Source organism: Amblyomma maculatum, chromosome 2, assembly GCF_055883805.1.
Source record: "Amblyomma maculatum isolate TAMU_Amacu chromosome 2, ASM5588380v1, whole genome shotgun sequence".
NCBI lineage: Eukaryota > Metazoa > Arthropoda > Arachnida > Ixodida > Ixodidae > Amblyomma > Amblyomma maculatum.
This window is the reverse complement of record NC_139345.1, coordinates 91,139,613-91,158,020: the sequence shown is the minus strand read 5'-3', so window position 1 is coordinate 91,158,020 and position 18,408 is coordinate 91,139,613. Positions and strand designations below refer to the sequence as shown.

Here is an 18,408-nt window from a genome sequence, read left to right as displayed (position 1 = left end):
CGTTGGCATGGCGAATGCTCTTGCTGGTCTTGTTTTAATCTAGGCAGCTGTTGTTAAAGAACTCTTGCAGTCTTTTGCATTTTGTTTTCGGCTTTGCTTTTTTAACTAACGGTGACCAGTCAGTGTGGCTGGCAAAAGAGACAGGCCAGCAGTATTGGTTTTCATTGTATTGGTGTTAGATTTAGCTGGTCCTAACAGGATTGATGTCTGTCTAGCCAAAGTGTCGCCCGTGGCCGCATGTCTTTCTTTCTTTTTCTTTTTTTTTTTTCCCCGATTTCTTTCCCTTTCCTTTTCTTTCTCCCTAGTGCCTTTTGCCCCCTTTTGTTCTTCCCCAGGAACTCTTTGGTGGGTGAGGGCGGGAGACAACTGGATTTGGGTTCTCTTTCAGGTGTTATTTCAACAGTAGTGCAGGACTCTCCTCATAAAATATTCATTGGGGGATTGCCGAACTATCTAAATGAAGACCAGGTATGGTGGCCATCAGTTTTTTTTTCACTTTCTCCCATTTTGTGTGTGCATTCTTGTGTTGTTAGTTTCCTGTTCCCCTTTTAAAGCTGGGCACCAACTCTGTGATGTCAGCTCTTGCCACCTTGTTGGCATGAATTTTTTATTGTTTTCTACCAGCGGGAAAAAAATGGCACTAAATTTACACTGCGATATCTCGCCTGCTTTGTCATTCTGCATGCTCCGAATTTGTGCTTGCCAGAGTTCCGGCCCAGCTTTGTCTCATGCAATCCATTTCGTTATTCACTCATTCTTGCTGTTCCTGAAATTTTATCTTCTTTGCCTGCCTTTTGTGGTGTCTGATTGCAGTAAACAATTTGTAACCTTGTATTGATTAATGCTTGGACCAAAGACTTTGTCTTGTGAGTGATTGTAAGTCCATTTTCCATTCTTACGTTGCCAAATTTCCCTACCTTGGGAACATGGATATGTAAGTATGAAAGGCTCAACCATGTGGGGTTATGTAGTTTTGTTGGATTGGAAGCTTGGATTGACCTGATGCTATCTGCATTGAAGTACGTCTGATGGGTAGCAGAAGGTTTGACTGCTTACTCATGTCACCTTGTTAGGCCTGCTGTTTAATTGTAGTTCATTTCTTTTCTGATTAAAACCAAAAGTTCCCACATTATTTTCGCAAGGCTATTCCTTCTGCTAACCAGTGGCCCATAGTACTTGTCAGGTCCTGTGAAAAGGACAGACACACATGTAGGGTTGTAAATGGTTCCTTGCAGTCAGTCATTTGGGCCTTCTTAATGGTGCCCACATTGTTCTCAGTCATGATTTGGAACACGATGAAAAAGTGTCCAAGCAGTATTTTGTTCATTGGGCACATCGCTGAACAATGAAGAGTTAATTATAAATTGGTTGTAGAACTGTGAAGCATTAGTGCAGCATTAGCTATCTGTGATGTGCGAGGATTTCCAATTTTGTGGTGCATGTCTTCATTGTGTATGTGTGTTTATGTGGCCTTAGCTTGGCAGTGCTAGAGCCATGGTTGAAGAAACTCTGTACTCATTCACCTCCTTCTTTTTTTCTCTTTTTTTCCTTCCCCATTCTTTTTTGGATTCGTAGCAAAGGTTGGGAGGGTGATTACCTCTGCGTAGTTGATAAACCAAATCTCGAGAATCGCACACAACTTGCTCTCCCCCCCGCCACTAATTGTGAGGCCCCTGGCAGGCAAGTTTAAGCTATGCTCTCGTCGGGGACGGCCTCTTGCAGGAGAAAAAAAAAAAAGGCGACGGTAATGGCATCGTCGGTGGCGGTGCTCCCGAGCAGCGCTGCCGTCATAGTTGCCAGGCAGGAGTTTGGACTGCTGCCCTTTGAAATGAATTGTCGCACGGTTTTCTCTGAACTACACTGAACCTGCCCTCTGTTTGTTCCAGCAGCTTGCCTTTAGAATTGGCCACGAGTTGCGAGGCCCTTTGGCTGGGTTGACGTGGTCCGCTTGTGACCCAGGGAAATTCAGGCTTATCATCATCATCAGCCGGGCACCCACTGCGGGGTGAAAGCCTGTCCCATATTCCTCCAATTAACCCGGTCCTGGGCTAGCTGCACCCACTTCGCCTCTGCAAACTTAACCTCATCCACCCACCTAACTTTCTGCCGCCCCCTGCTTACCCTTGTTACCCTTTTCAACCATCGATCATCTTCTCTTCGCACTACATGCCCTGCCCATGCTCATTTCTTCTTCTTGATTTACCTCAGAATGTCATCAACTAAAATTATTTTTCTAACCCACTCTGCACGCTTCTTTTCTCTTGAAATGCCCAGTGTTAATATTGCGGCTACCATCTTCCGTGCCATCTGTGTTGTCTTCAATTTAAGTAGAACCCTTTTTGTTAGCCTCCACGTTTCAGTCGCATAGGGGAGTACAGTTCCCTAGAAGGCAAATGTCTGTGGCTTTTGGGTGAGGGCACTTGCCACGAGAACTTAGTTTAAGTAAAAGAACGGAACATGCACATTGGGTAGGGGTGTGCGAAGGGTACTTTTCTGAACAAAATTGAATACAGATTGTGCAAAATGTGCAGCAAATCAAATTTTGTGTTAATATTTGCTACATGTGTGAGTGTTTGTACAGGACAGGCAGTTGTGCAAAATTCAGGCACCAGCAGTGGTGCTGTGGTACGGTGCTGTAACTTCGAGTGAAAGCTGTAGCTGTCAATACTCATCTCTTGTCTCCACTAAGAGTCGCAACACAGTCTTTATGCTAACTCTGACTTCTGGCAAAGTTAGAGGCAAATTAATTTTGTTTTATCATGGGAGAGAATAAAAGAGACACACCTCGGGACAAATGCAGATGTCAGTTTTATATGCGCCATGACTTCCAAAATAAGCATCAAGGGTTTGCAAGGGCTTGCAGGGAATGACAGCATTCTGGTGTTGAACCCTTGATGCTGCCCATACTTATTGGTATGAGGCATCTGTGTGGGTCCTGTTTTAATGCGAAGGCATTTCTTGGCTCATGAGTGGCGTGAACAGGATCTGTGGATAGAGCACGTCCGCGCCAACTGTCAATGAAGAAAAAAAATTTCCACCACTGGGTTTCGAACCCTCGCCAGAATAAACAGGTCAGCTTTGCCCAGGCGCGAGAGGACATACCCATAACCAATCATGCCCCAAGTAAAGCTGCAGCTCATTCTCGCGCTGTGCTGTGAATATCGCTGTCTTCATGGAGTTCCATCTGCAGCGCTCCATCTAAAGGGACACTGAAGAGAAAAGTTAAGTGGGTTTGCATCGATGAAATACCAGTTCCTGAGCACAGAGACCACTGTTGCTAAAAACAAAGTTCTAGCAAGGTAGAAAAGAGCAAAAATAGAGATACAGGTACTGCCGCTACAACCGAAATGGCCGAAGCTCGCAACTGTGAGTCTCGTGATGCACAATAAATCTCTGAGGCTGACAAATTTTAATTACGCTGCAGGTTTTAATCGAGTAGTAGGTTTTGTCTCCAACATAACATGCTTTTATCACGTGGAGACGATTGCGAAAAGGCAATCTAAATGGGACAGTGCTTGGAGAAACATACTTGGCGGCGTCACAGGCGGCCTTGTTTTTAGTTTCGGTGATGTTCAGGCGCAGGTGTACTGTCATAGTTTTGTTTTTGACATTCAGCTTAAGCAGCTAAGTGCTCTTAGGAAGATCATGTTTCGCCACGCGCTTCAGCCCGCAAAAGCCATCGAAGTGTGGGGCAGTGGTCGCTGCGAGAACTTCAGTCGTTGTCTGATTCAGAAACTGGATTCATAGCTGGTGCAAGCGACCGGCAGTAGCTTTCATGCTTTCATATCGGCTGCTACTAGATCACACCGCTCGCCGCGGGCCAGCAATCATGGAGTCTCTATTACATCATGGTCGGCGTCATTTTATTCAACTATGTAGTTGGGTTTAACTGTTTGATTTCAACCGGCAGGGAAAAAGAAAACTGCTCAACTTCTTATCGCAATATGTCATCAATAAATGCATCTTTTGCTGCCGGGCAAGTGACAGCAGTGTCACGAAATATTGTACTATCTGGTTCTGCTAACATGAAAATTGTCTTCAATGTCCCTTTAACCTAGGTAATACACCATACATATACGCCATCTGGCAGAGTGCTGCCAAGGTTCACTAGCGTAGTGTTGGGCAAATCCACGAGGCGGCGTGACAGAAGTCTCCGTGCTTTCGCATTACTGCACCTAAGCAGATTTAAGTGCAACCCGGGAATTCCTGGGAACAGCCAGCGCCGAAAAGTCTGGCAGCCCCTTATTCGATCCTCCTGCCAATTATTTGAAGACGATTCGAATACTTAGGAACTTGTTTGATTTGTTTTGAAATATTTTCAGCACTCATTGTTTACTGTTTAATTCGTTAACAATAATTGAATGGAAGGACGCCTGATTCATTCTTCACAATTTTTAGATATTCGCACACCCCTTACATTGGGGCATTGCGGACATGTGTGCATTCTCAGCTTTCTGCCAATTAATGGTTTTTCTGCTAGTGTTGGCTGTAGTGCTTTATTGTACGCACATGTATCTCTCTTCAGATTTACTGTCTCCAATCGCTTTCCCAGGACCGGGACTCTGGAGGCATACAGAGGGCAGGGGACGTGTGTGTGTGTGTGTGTCTGTCTGTCTGATAGCCTCAATGGCACATTGCCGCATTAGTAGCACTCTGTCTTGTGTCTCACATTTCTGGAACACTACACTTGTCATAAGTGTAGATGCCATCCATATTTGTACTTTGCAAGTATTTTTTTTTTTTAATGATGCTTCGGCAATCTGTAATAACGTAGCCAAGCAAAACTCTCTGGGGCTTTCGTAGCTGCAAAAGTTTTTTTAGGGGGGCAGCGACTAAAATAAAATTTCATTCGCCTGAATGCCAGGTGGGGTCATGAAGCAGGCGAGTATTTGCACCCTTATTTTTTAATAGCCCTGTTCTCTTTGCGAAACTGGCCTTGTCGCATTCATTCCCCCGCCATCACTGCTTCCTTTAGGGTTTCAAAGTACAGTCAAGCTTGGATATTTAGAATTAGTCACGCAGTTTATTGAAGTGCAATTTTTTCTGTCATTTGATATACCGCCACAGTGGCTGCTTTGCGATGGAGGCGAAAAGCAAAGTGCCTGTGTGCTGTGCAATGTCGGTGCGCGTTTAAGAACCCCAAGTGGTCGAAATTTCTGGAGCCCTCCACTACTGAGTCTCATAGCCTGAGTCGCTTTGGGACGTTAAGCACCACAAACCAGACCAAACCAAATTATTTAATATACCGAACTGCATGCTGTGCCCCTGCAAATGAAGCTTCTCCTAATAAATCTCTCCTAGCACTTCTTTTGCATGGCATCGGTCACCTGCGTGGCCTTCGACTCTCAAGGCATGCAGCCACGCCATAACTTGAGAAAGCGCATGTTGGGAGAAATTATGTACACACCATAACTTCTTCTTGCACAGTACGCATACCTTACACACAACTTATTACTGGCATAACAAGACGAGCTCCTGTGCAAAACATGGAGATCAGCTCTCAGAGGCCGCATTTTATTTTCTAGGAAAAAGCATTTTACTCTTTTACAGTGAGCACATCCCTTTTTATCCAATACTTGGAATGAAGGCTGCACAAAAAGGACAACTACACTTGGTAACTTGGCAACTACACAGACAAGGACACGACACAAAGAACTCTTTCTTTCTGTCGTGTTGTCCTCTTCTGTAGTTGTCCTTTTTTGCGCTGTCTTGGTTCCAAGTATGAATCTTCAACTAGCCCAGCACCATGTTTTATCGAAGTACTTTTCACCCAGCATTTATCTTTGGTTAAAATGTTGTTAATTGCTTTTGTATTTTTAGGCTAATAAAAGAAGCAAAGGTCTTTAACAAACCCTAGATGGCAAAAGCCTTAGTCTGTTTTTAACACAAGCAGCATTTCAACCTTCTGTTTGGTACATGATAGTGTCAGCTGCTTATGTGCCATAAAACCCAACACAACACACTTGATCTTCAGTGATCATGTTCTGCACCAGGTTGTAGTCGTGCGGTGAAGCAAACCTAACTATAACCTCACTGTGTCTGTTACTTGAATTGACAATCTGCTTGAAGGCATTCAATTTACCAACTCTAGCTTAGTTTTAATCAGCAGTTATTCTGTTCATAGTCCACTGGCAACATGATTAAGCAGTCTTATTGATAATGGGGCTGCCTCCAATGAACAGTCCACTGTGACTTTTATGCAAAGCAGATTAGGCCTTTTTAAGATTAAGATAAGGTTAAGATTAATAAGATTAGGCCTTTTAGGGGGGGTTTGCTTGCAGCACATTGGGTGGGCAGTGTGTCGCTGCAGTTATACATTGAACTAATTTGCAGTCACCTTTGAAATTTGTATGATCAGAGCTTGACTGTATATCCTAGAAACCATGTTATTTTCTGGAAACTGCATGTTGTGTACACAGCCCGATATCTACTTGCTGGAACTCTATTAAGGGTGGTAAACGCAGATTTCGTCACTTGTGAGCATTCTGCTTTCACTTTTTGACATAAAGCATTTGGCTTGCAATTAACAGTCGTGCCTCGTTGATGTTACCACCATTAATATGGACAGCTCAAGTTATGGGCAGTGTGTATATGGAGGCCAATCTTGGTTCCAATGTATTTTGTCTCAATATGGAAACTTGCTGTACAGAACAATGAACAACTCTAAAATGCATAGAGCCTGTTAGGGCCTATGTGCCTTTGTTGCATTAATATGGACAGCAATGAGAGTAAAATCTCTACTGCTCCATACAGATGTTTTGTTCTCAGCATATTTGTGCGAGACAAAGGAATGCAATTGAATGGTGGAAATGACTGAGTGATGGCCTTTTTCTTTAATGGTTTCATGCTTTACAGTGTGAAGTTGCTGAGCCGATGAGATGACCTTGCTATTTTCAGTATCATGAATGAGTCTGAAGAAAGTTCTTTTGTCACGTAAAAGGTTACATTTAGCAGCTTCCAACTGACTAAGTGCTGATATTCAGCAATGGTTCATGTGATTTAAGCAGTTGTCGTAGAATTCATTATCCATTACATATCATAATCAAGCTTGTCATAGACAACTAGATGTGCCGTGTTGTACCACAAGATTTAAAGTATAATAGTGACCCGGGTAGTGGGCTCGTGGTTTCCAGAATTGCCTTGTAATTTCAACCTCACTTAATCGGATATGATTTTCCTTTCCTGATTATAGATGCACATAAGATTTTTACCATTCATTGCTACACATTTGCATCATGGACAGTTGCCGAGGAGCCAAAGTGTTGGTATTAACAAGGCACGACTGTACGTCATTCATAAAAGGAAACTGAGCAGGATTGGCAGCTTCTGTAGAGGGATGGGAACTTCATTAATGCTCATTTCATTGTGACGGGTGATAGTTTCAACTAACTACTCTTTGAAATACCAGTTCTCTTAACTTCTGTCACTGATTAATTGGCTTTGACAGTACCTTCTAAAGGGGAACTTTTTTCTTGCAAGTATCCTTTTTGTACTTGCATGAAGAAGTGTCAGCAAGTACCTAACTAGCCTTGTTTCACTGGAACACTTGGTTGCAATGCTCCTAGCTGCGTGACACCCACCTGGCAATATTTTCTCTGTATGGGTATTCTTTGGCCTTGACGTGGTAGCTGGTTTCTTGTCAAGAAAGCACTGCTTTTGGCCCTGAACCAGAGTAGGTTGTTTGTAAATGTGGAGGATTTACTCTGTAGTAGATATAAAAATAATCCAGTATATTTGTCCAGAACATAGCTTGTGCAGTTCTACTTGAACAGCACAGAAGTTGGCTAATCTGGGCCTATTGTATTATATTTGCATTCTTGCAATGAGGGCCTTGCGTTGTGCTGGGCTTCAGTTTGTTTTTGTGAGCATTGTCTGCCTTTCGTGCCCTCTGCGAAATACTCGAATCGGGCAATTTATATGTGATGACCACTTTTTGGGGGCAAAGCAGTGTTTTCTTGTCCATCCTGGTGCGGCATTGTGCATTGTTTGCGGAGCATTGTTCAGCCCTTTGCAGTGCATGCATTTTGTTTCTCGCTCATTGCCTTGCTACTTTTGCCTTCCCACAGGTGAGGGAGCTTTTGATGTCATTCGGACAGCTGCGTGCATTCAATCTTGTGAAAGACAGCGCTACTGGACTCTCCAAGGGTTACGCGTTTTGCGAGTATGTTGAGGTTTCCACAACAGATCAGGTGTGTACTGCAGCTTTGTGTTAGCTTTTTTGTACTTTGTGTGTGCGTGTGTGTGTGTGTGTTTAGAGTGCATTTACTCTTCGGAAAGAATTCACCCTCCTTGGCTTCTATTCCATTGTAATAGGAGCCAGGGAGACCTTGTGCTAGTTACTGGAAAAAACTGCTTAAGTGTTGACAATCCAAGCAAGGCAAGCTGGAGTGCCAAATTAGTGATGCTCATTTTGGTTATTGCTAAATACCAGCCATTTTTTAAACACCAGGTATGTGAAAGTAGAGGCCCCTGAGGAAACACAAAGGATTGCCATACCCTTTCGTGCTTTTTTGAAGAGCGCACTAAAAGATTACAAACACTTCTTGTATATGCTCTGATAGCATTTATATATGTGCATGCTTGGACATGAAGAGAAGCACAGCACACTCAGGCAAGCAATATTCGGAACACATAGTTGTGATGTACGACCTTGAAATTCCTTCTGCCTTTCTTAACATTGCAGTAGCCATGTCCTGGAATATTTTTTTTGTGTGTGTGTGTGTGTGTGTGTGTGTGTGTGTGTGTGTGTGTGTGTGTGTGTGTGTGTGTGTGTGTGTGTGTGTGTGTGTGTGTGTGTGTGTGTGTGTGTGTGTGTGTGTGTGTGTGTGTGTGTGTGTGTGTTGCAGCCTGTGGTTTAAAAGTTAACGGTGCATACAGTACTGCATTTATGCTCTGTTCATTTGCTGCTGTGTTGCCTCTAGAACCCCTCTGTAGCAAAACCTTGATTCAATGACGTTTTGGGCATGTATGTGTACAGAATACTTATAAATAAATGATCCGGGAAACAGTGAGCATTAGATGACCAAAATGATAGCTGCTTGACCTTCATTGACTAAATGTGCCGAAGTGTCATGTCAGCTGCTTCGAAAATGCTTTGTACATTAATAATGAGGCAAGCATTAAGAAGGAAGATGCTTTATAATTACGATTCATTTTTGCAGCAGGTTGGCCCTGTGGTGAAGTTTTTTTTTTCTCCTCACACTACAGGCTATCATGGGACTCAATGGAATGCAGCTTGGCGATAAAAAACTGATTGTACAAAGAGCGAGTGTTGGTGCAAAGAACAGTCAAATGAATGTGAGTAGTTCGGTGCTTATTGCTTTTTGCAGCCCCCCCTCCCTTCCTTCCAGAAAAGCTGTTGATGCCCTTCTGTCTCCCTTTTCTGCAGCAAGCCCCAGTGCAGATTCAGGTTCCTGGTCTGCAGCTGCAGGGAGGTGCAGGCCCTCCCACGGAGGTGCTCTGCCTCATGAACCTTGTGTGCCCAGAAGAGCTCAAGGATGAGGAGGAGTATGAGGACATCCTTGAAGACATCCACGAAGAGTGCAACAAGTACGGTGTCGTCAAGAGTATCGAGATTCCACGCCCAATAGATGGTGTCGAGGTGCCCGGGTGTGGAAAGGTGACTCTTTTCTTTTCTGCATGTCTTTGCTGGCCCTCCACACTCGTTAACATGGTTAACATTTGCTATCAATATGTAGTAAAGTGAATGCCACCTTGTCTATACTGGGGGAGAAAAAATGTAACTTTGGTTGATGTGCTAAAGAATTCCACTCACTTTACGTAAAAAGTGCCTCCTTTAAGGGGGCAGGGCTCTTGATGAGCCGATAATCACGAAAAGCAACCTTTTTGAAAATGACATTTTGGAAATCTACATCCCATCTCCTACATAATTTTTTTTTATTATTATTATTATTATTATGTCTTTATTTCTGCTTACGGTAGGCGTTTACCTTGCGGCAGAACTAAGTTGCTTCATGGATGTAGGGGTGGGGGAGCGGTTAAAGGTGGGGTGAGGGTATGGGTGGGGGTGAAGGTTGGGATAGATATGAGGGACCGGTGTCCACTTCTTTCCTCGAGGTAGGGCCGTCCCGAGGTCGACTCCGCGAAGTAATGGCCTGGTCCTTCTTCTTCCTTGAAGTAAGAAAGAAAAGTTCGCCAGAGCCGGGTTGCGTCTGATAGCCCGATGTGCGATGGGGGATCGACCCATGCCTGCAGGGTTGCAGGTTGAAGCCCGCCCAGGGACTTGAGTGCTCTCTCTTGTACTGCGTCAAAAGTAGGGCAGCTCCACAGGAGATGTTCGGCCGTGCCTCTGGCCGGGCATGTCGGGCACTGAGGAGAAGGGTATACCTGCGGGTTTATGAGGTGCAGCTTCGCGGGTGACAGAAGCTGACCAGTTTGGGCTCGGCGAAGGAGTACTGCCTCCACTCTCCGGAATGAGCTATCGGGGCGGCGATATAGTTGCTCAGGGTTGACGAAGTGCTGGAGTATGCTTCGACGATAGCGTTGTGCTTGATGCCATGTCTCTGCCCTGTCCATATGAGGCGACGACGGATGCGTAACGTCCTCAAGGGGCCACGAAGCGGAAACAAATGTGGATCCAGGCAAAGGTGCGGAAAGAGCTGCTGCGCGCGCTGCCTGGTGTGCCTTTTCGTTTCCAGTGATTCCTTCGTGTGCAGGAATCCATTTGATTATTAAGGTGTAGCCCTCCTCTCTCAGGCGACGGGCTTGTGTTCGAATAGTGTTCAGAATGGCATAGTCTGCTCCCCCTGCGCGGCATGCAGTGTACGCTGCTTGTGAATCTGTGTAAACATGGTAGGTGCACAGAGCCCGATCCTGTCTTGCTACTATTCAAGTAATGGCAAGTCGTATGGCAATGAGTTCGAGATTGGTAACAGTGTGTTCCTCGGAAAGCCGTTGAACTACCGAGGTACCTGACACAGAGTCGTGACAAGCTATAGCTGCGCAGTGTTGAAACTGAGCGGCGTCTGTGTATAGTTGGATAGTTCCTTCCTGGGCTAGCTTGTGTGACATCTTCCTATGACGTTTAGCGGCAGCTTTGCGCCTTTGAGGATTAGCCGAACTCATATTCTTTGGTAATGGTATACCATCTACTAAGTCAATCAACTCCCATGGTGGGGCGGCGGACGAAAGTGGCTCTAAATTGTCAACGTTGTAGCCTAATGCCTGCAGGATCTGTCGGCCAGCCGCCGTTGTGGAGAGACGGGCTCGCTGGGCTTGCGATTGCTGCTCTGCCAGATCCTGAAGGGCATTAATATTGTTGCATGCGTGTAGGTTTACTACTGGGCAGTACTGTGGCAGACCAGTAACTAAGCGCATCGCCTTGCGATTGATTCGCTCAAGCTGAAGGCGTTGTGTCGCGTTAAGTCGCATGTACGGATATGCGTACAGGATTTTCGATGTTATGAGTGCTAATGCCATCTGACGGAGCCCCACCTCCTTGATTCCCCATCCACGCGCAGAGACGCGGCGCATTAGGTGTAAAGCCTGATGACAGCTAAGCATCGTGTTATAAAGCCAGCTTTTGGCTCCTCCATCCTCGTCAATAAGCATGTCTAGTATACGGATTGTTGGTTTCCGTCAAATAACCGAGTGCCCTAAATGAAGAGAGATAAGTTTGCGTTCTGCCTCGGCTCGTACCCGCGGGCCGTTTATGAGAACCACGTACTCGGTTTTTTCCGGAGAGGTTTTCATTCCCCACTTCTCGATGTATTCATGGACGGCATTGAGGCCTGCCTGTAGGGCTTGTTCTTGCTCTGCAGGGGACCCTGAATTGGTCCACAGCGTTGTATCGTCCGCATACACGGCGAAATTGAGACCGGGTATCAACGACAGCATTGGCGGGAGACCTGACATAGCTATATTGAAGAGAGCCGGTGTTAAGACAGCGCCTTGGGGGACACCTGTTTGGTTGCGTTGCCAACCACCCTGAGTATCTCCAACCATTACTGAAAAGGTTCTTTCTGCAAGAAAGGCTTTCACGAAGCGGTACAGGTTGCCGCCTATCCCCACTTCCTGGAGCCGGCGAAGTATGGTCGAGTGGGGCACGGAATCAAACGCCTTTTTGACGTCGACCCCAACAACCACTCGGAGCTGTGCGCTGCTAGGGTATGCGAGAACGTCGTTATGAAGCCTTCTGAGAATATCTTGGGCGCAGAGCCCTCGACGAAAACCTACTTGCATAGGAGACAGGACGTTGTACTTGTCTAAGTACCATTCAAGTCTTCTTAGAGCCATACGTTCCATGACCTTACAAAGGTTGGACGTCAGCAATATCGGCCTGAGGTCTTGTAATGCTCGACTTGGCTTGCCAGGTTTTGGAATTGGTATTACCACTGACTTCTTCCAAGCAAGAGGAAGATCACCGTCGGCCCAGTATTTGTTAATCTCTTTCAGCAGGGCAAGTTTGTGTGACTTGGGAAGGTTCAGAAGTGTTGAGTAGCTTATACCGTCCGGTCCTGGGGCGCTATTGTGATTGGAGTCGTAAAGTGCTGCCTCCAGTTCGTCTAATGTGAAGGGAACGTCGTATTCGTTTAATGTACCTGAAGGAGTCCGCAGGCAAGGCATCCGCATTTTCAGGTTGGGGAAAAAATACCTTCCCTGCTTGTATAGCTAACTCTGCCGGGGAGACGTTCAATTTCAGGGCCATACTTTGGGCAGGGGAAATCGGCTTCTTGCGTCCAAGGATAGCTCGAAATATGTGCCAGGCCTTCGACAAGTTAACTTTTTCATTGAGTGAGTGACACCATAATTTGTTTACTCCCTAGGGTGTGGGTCATTAATTCCACTTTATAAGGTGCAGACGAGCTGTGTAAATCCCATCTCTGTTCATGTTTTCTCGATTTCACAAAAAATTTTGACAGCTTGCTTGTTTAGAAGGAGTATATCTCCACATCTAGAGCAAGTAAAGGAACTACTTTTATTGCAGCATGCTGCTGAGTGATTATGCCATCCAATGTTGGGAGCAGATTTTTCATTTTTCTTGCTATTTTTTTTAGCACCTTAATTTAAATGGATCATTAATCATTTTTCCTTACATTAAAGTTCAATAAGTTATAAAATAATAAATATGGCCTTAATTCAAAAAGTCATTCCTACTCAATTCTTTATTCTCTATACTAGCTAGCCGCACATTAATAGTTTTTTGTTTAGTGATTTATTTCTTGTTTTTGTAAATGGAAGAGTTAAAATGTCAAATTTTTTTTACAATATTCACATTACAGAAAGTGATTACATATTTGAAATCAGCCTAAAGCAACCGATTAAGACTGTGCATTTCTATTGAATTTAGTCTAAATGTAAAGAAAAATATTCCTAGAGCCCTGTCAGTTGATAAAGGCACAGATTAGCAGAAACATATTGTAAAAAAAAAACCTTAAAGGCTACAAAACACATTTAAAAGATTTCCCACCTCCTCCCCTTTTTCTTCTGTAGGTCAGGTTAATGGTTTAGTGATGTTTTCTACACTGTCACAAATTTTTTTTTGTACTCTTCCAGGCCTATGTCGAGTTCAACTCTGTCATTGACTGCCAGAAGGCGCAGCAGAGCTTGACAGGTCGAAAGTTCAGCAACCGTGTGGTTGTGACGTCCTACTTTGACCCAGACAAGTACCACCGCCGAGAGTTTTGAGCCAACCAGCTCGCATCTGCAGCTTGATCTCTCTGCCCTGCCCTTTCTCCATCTACGGCCGCACTTATGTTTCATCGGTGCTCTCCTGGGATACCACATCTTGGGAGTGCCATACCCTCTAGCTCCTATCCATGAGTATCCATCAGAGGAAAACAAGATGACAGGCCTTCCTCCAGTCGCGCAGGTTTTAATCTGGCCTCGTCAAACTCAGATGCACTTTTTTTTTTTTTTTTTTTTCCATTCTGGAAGTACCCTTGTTGGTCTCTGTAGCATGCTTGGTCTGGAGCTTGCAACACACAGGCATGAGCAAGAAGAGACATCATTTCTTTTTATAGTTTTTCTTGGCCTCATTTGTTATAGTGTACGTGTCATGAGCAACCAGTGTATGCTTCTATCGACATGCTTGCATTATACATCACATCAGCTTCATGTGTTATTCTTTGCACTATCGAATGAAAGAAAAAAAAAAACTAAGACCTAATGATCATCATGGATAAATCTTCAGTTAGCACTTAGTTTGCCCTCTGTTGATCCAAGCCCTCTCCCATATCACCTAATTTCAAAGTTGTGTGCTGGAATCTTTCATGCCTGAGTAGCTGTGTCCTCTGCAAACATTAAATAAAGCTTTGAAGCCTGTCTTGAGGCCTTTTTGTTAGGAAACTATCACAGGTGCCAGTGTGATTGCTGTAAACAATTATGAGAAAATGTTAAGCTGGAATACCGAGGTTCAAACCCGCCCACTGGAGCTGCACTACGATGGAGGTAAAACAGAAAAAGGAACTCGTGCTGTGCAATGTCAGTGAAGGGTAAAGATCCAAGCACGGTCTTAATCCGGAGTCCCTCGTAGCCTGAGCTTCATGGGACGACCAAACATACCATACCATCATTCAGCAGTTTCTGCTTAGAAATTGCAGCAGTCGGGGCGAATATTCTGTTCCAGCTTGGTGAACCATAGATCTCCGCTATGTTAGAAACTTGTCACCAATTAGTTATCAAAATTAAAACTGTTCAGACAATTTCCTTTTATTGCAAAGTAGCATCATCGGTGGGGCAAGCATTCTCGGTAAAATCACGAGTGCTCACTTGGGCCCACTCAAAAATTCGCTCAAGAGGTTCACTTACACTTGGGCTCACCAAATTTTTGAGTTCAAACTCTTAATCTCGCTCCAAATGAACTCATCCAGTGTCACACTTGTTGCGACTCGACTCACGACTTTTCCTTTTTTTTTTTTTCGAAGTAATTCAAGAAAAATACTATGACGGTCTTATTTGATCCTTATGCCATTTAGAATCCTTAACATTTGACCTGGTTTGAATAATTAACTTCCAAAATGCACCAATTGATTCATTCTTATAATTATGATCTATTCAAATTGCTATTCGAAATTTTTTAATATTTGCACACTAGTTTAAACAAAAAAAATGCACCAAATTCAGATTTTGAAATTCGCTTTTAAATCTGAGAGTTGAGTGTTCTTGGCATGCAAGCCATAGCAAACTGGCTGTTGGGTAAAGTTCATAATGAGGCAGGGACAAGCATCTCACTTGTGTGGTTTGGGTATTCCTGCATGCTTCTGCTGAGCGGGAAGCACTGTTCATTCTATATCTCCATCTGCCCAGAGCTGTTAGCTGGCTATGTAAGTTTGTCTGCTACATGTTGGATGTTTGTGCAAGACCATGCATGGGCATCACGAAGCAAGTGTTTTATTCTTGAGACATGCTATATGCAGTTGACGCCTTGTCTAGCTTGAACACAAGCAGGAGGGGGTGCACATGATCACATGTGCCCTCTCTTTTATCTATTCGTTAGGGCTTCCACAAACTGGAAAAAAAATTGCAGAGGGAAAGAAGGCATAGTACGTCACTTTTTGGTGGACACCTACACTTAATTAGGTTATGGGCATTTGGACCCAGCGAGACGATACCCAAAGCTGCATTCCAGTTACGCTCAAATGAGTGGCCTGCACTCAATTCTTGAGCCTAGTGGTACAAAATATTTGTGAAAACAAAAATATGCCAAGAACATTTTAGTTTCTCGGTCTTGATGCCAAGTAAGCTCGCACTTCTCTACTGCCTATTGCACAACACCCACTCCACGAGCCACAAAACGTTCAGAAATGAAAACTTTGCGAGCTATGACATGCTACAGGGACGATAGTTACGCGGTTGCTGCTTTTCACTACACATTGGAAAGGCGGGAGTGCCAGTTCCCTTCTAAAACCATGCTTCCCAACACGGTTGGTGCAGCAGCGTCCCCCTCGCCCCCGCAGACGCTCCTCGGGTAGTTATCAAGCACTCATCATTTACAAAATTGTGCAGTTCAAATATTTAGCTTTTCTCAGTCCACTTCCCCCTCCCCCCTATACCAGAATCTTAATATCCTTTCTTTGTTGAGTCTGCTTCGCCACAACAGTTCTAGAGTGCATAGATGCCGTATCGAATCCGGGCCGTGGCAGCCGCTTTTCGTTGCAAGCGAAAAGCAAGGCGCCCGTGTGTTGTGTGATGTCTGTACAGGGTGATCCACATCTAGCTATAACACGACCACTGCTTTCAAAGCATCATTGCGTCCAACTCGGCCATTCCATAAAGCTAGGCGGCAGACCATGCGAAGCATCACCTCCGCGTCCCACTGTGCATATATCGCTTTGCTTCGATAAGCACTTGCATCCGACGCAGTGCTGCTTTGAAAGCAGTGACCATGTTATAGCTAGAAGTGGATCACCCTGTACATGTTCAAAAAACCCCAGGTGGTCGATATTTACGAAGCTCCACTACTGCATCTCAGCATCACTCGCTTTGAAACATTAAATCGTATAAACCACCCTAAAGTGAGTTAGACTAGCACAGCATAGCGGACGGAAGTACGCCGCCAGGTGCGCAACGATTGCAGCTGCGTTCGACACCACTAGTGACCACTTCTACATCCAGAGTGGGAAAGCGCCCCATTGGAATGCGTGCTCATAACAGCCTTAAAAGAACTTATTTCACAACGAAAGTACGATATCGGCCCTTCATAAAGAAAAGCCCAGTATAGGGAATATGCACTACCTAGGTGGCGCTGCAATTGCCTAAAAAAATAAAGGTCCTCTATCTTGGCGCGCTCAGTCACGGCCGGTCTCGAGGGAGAGCGCGTTTCTTCTCTTACGGCCTCTCCAATGGGGTCTGTTTCCACCGCCCGCCGCGCCTCGGTGGGGTCGCCACCGCCCCACTGCTGCTAAAGTCCCTCGATAAAGAGAAAGTACCGCCACGCTTTGTACTTTGCCGCCGCCACATCACCTCCTCTCCTCACCTCCTCGCCACCTACTCGGATTCAGATCTCCGCGCGACGGGCACCTCTGCGCGACGCCGCGCGTAGACGCGCGGCGCGTTCCGCTCCGCGCTAATTGGTCACTCTGGCTGTCCCCGGGGTCGCCATGGTTACACGCGCGCTTTTTGGATTCTTTGTGAAGCTTTTCGTTCTTCGCGCGCCATTTTTCACCCACTCAAGCAAAGGAGACCTTGCGCACGTTGTTTTTCCTTTGCGGCGTGCTCGCCAAATGCCACAGTGTTGCGCATATAACTGTTCAAACCGGCCTGAGGATGGCTATGCAGTTTTCATGGTACCTCAAGGAAAGCGGGATCGCTTGAAGACGAAGCAATGGCTTCATTATTTCGGGAGAAAAAACTTCGTGCCGACAAGAAGCAGCGTTGTGTGCGAGGTAAGGCACCTCTTTCACTTTCCCGCTTTTCCCAGGTTTACTAGACGAGGTGTAATCCATGAAGAAATATTCTTTTAGTAAATTTACGGAAGGAGTGTTCCTTAATCTGGAATCACGAGATATGAGCTGAAGTAGACAGTGAACTACGTTCGGGTATTGTATAATCACCTTAATTAGGTACAACGAAAGGAGGGAGCAGTCTACGATTCCAAGGTGGACGCATGGGGATGTTTTGTTTGTAATTTTTATAGTAGTTTACATTGAGCTGAATCAGTCTTGTAATGATTTGAATGAGAAAGAAAAAAAAGTAAAGCGGAAGAAAAAACAACGGGCCGATGGCGCCATCCCGCCATCGGCCCGTTGTCTTTCTTTACGTCTTGTCTTTCTTTCTCTACATTACGCGCCAAAATCCCCATCCCGAGACTATATGTGTTTAAATGTAGCTTAAGGAACGCAACACTAGGTCAATTTTTGAAGCCCAGCAAATCAGGAAGCTACTCCGAGGAGGAAGGTTATTTACTATTACATTTATGCGACACAGATGCTATTCAAGCGCCCGATGATATTATTGACCTGAGCCCTGAAATAGAGAAGTCATTAACGTACCTAGCAGGCTACGTTGCTTCAAAACTTGTGAAGCGAGTACAGTGTGAGAATTGCTATAATTCTCTGATTGAACGAGACAGCTCTACGACGCTGATAGAGCTCAAAAACTTTTCAAAGCACCAGCAGTCTTTGACCACTCCATCGCAAGGGGTGATTGAAGTGATAAAAATAGCAGAGAACTACTTCCGCACTAATAAGGAAAAGCTAATCCGTAATTCTGTACATGAGTCGGAGGTGCAAAAAGCCATTACCCAAAGCCTAACTTCGCAGACATGCTTTCCTTCTTGCCATAACTTACTTGAAGACATTGTTAAAATATTCGGCAAACTGCGCATGGAAATTTTAGTGAAATGTGAAGCGGCTAAAATATCTTCTATTGAGAGTTCCAAATGTGCCAGTAAAAGCATTGGCATGCGCGTTGCTGTTTCAAGCATTAAATGATGTGTAGACGCTTCAT

General features: G+C 44.8%; 1 protein-coding gene across 1 annotated transcript in view; it reads left to right on the top strand.

Moving 5' to 3' along the window:
- The window catches only part of U2af50 (U2 small nuclear riboprotein auxiliary factor 50), a 49,844-nt gene extending 35,560 nt beyond the window's left edge, over positions 1–14,284 (top strand). Inside the window, exons 7-11 of the mRNA XM_084594732.1 lie at positions 389–468; positions 8,067–8,189; positions 9,208–9,297; positions 9,389–9,619; positions 13,516–14,284. Coding sequence (XP_084450858.1) covers positions 389–468; positions 8,067–8,189; positions 9,208–9,297; positions 9,389–9,619; positions 13,516–13,647 — 656 coding nt within the window. The 3' untranslated portion in view covers positions 13,648–14,284. The remainder of the gene's footprint in view (positions 1–388; positions 469–8,066; positions 8,190–9,207; positions 9,298–9,388; positions 9,620–13,515) is intronic.
- Positions 14,285–18,408: the final 4,124 nt, after the last annotated feature.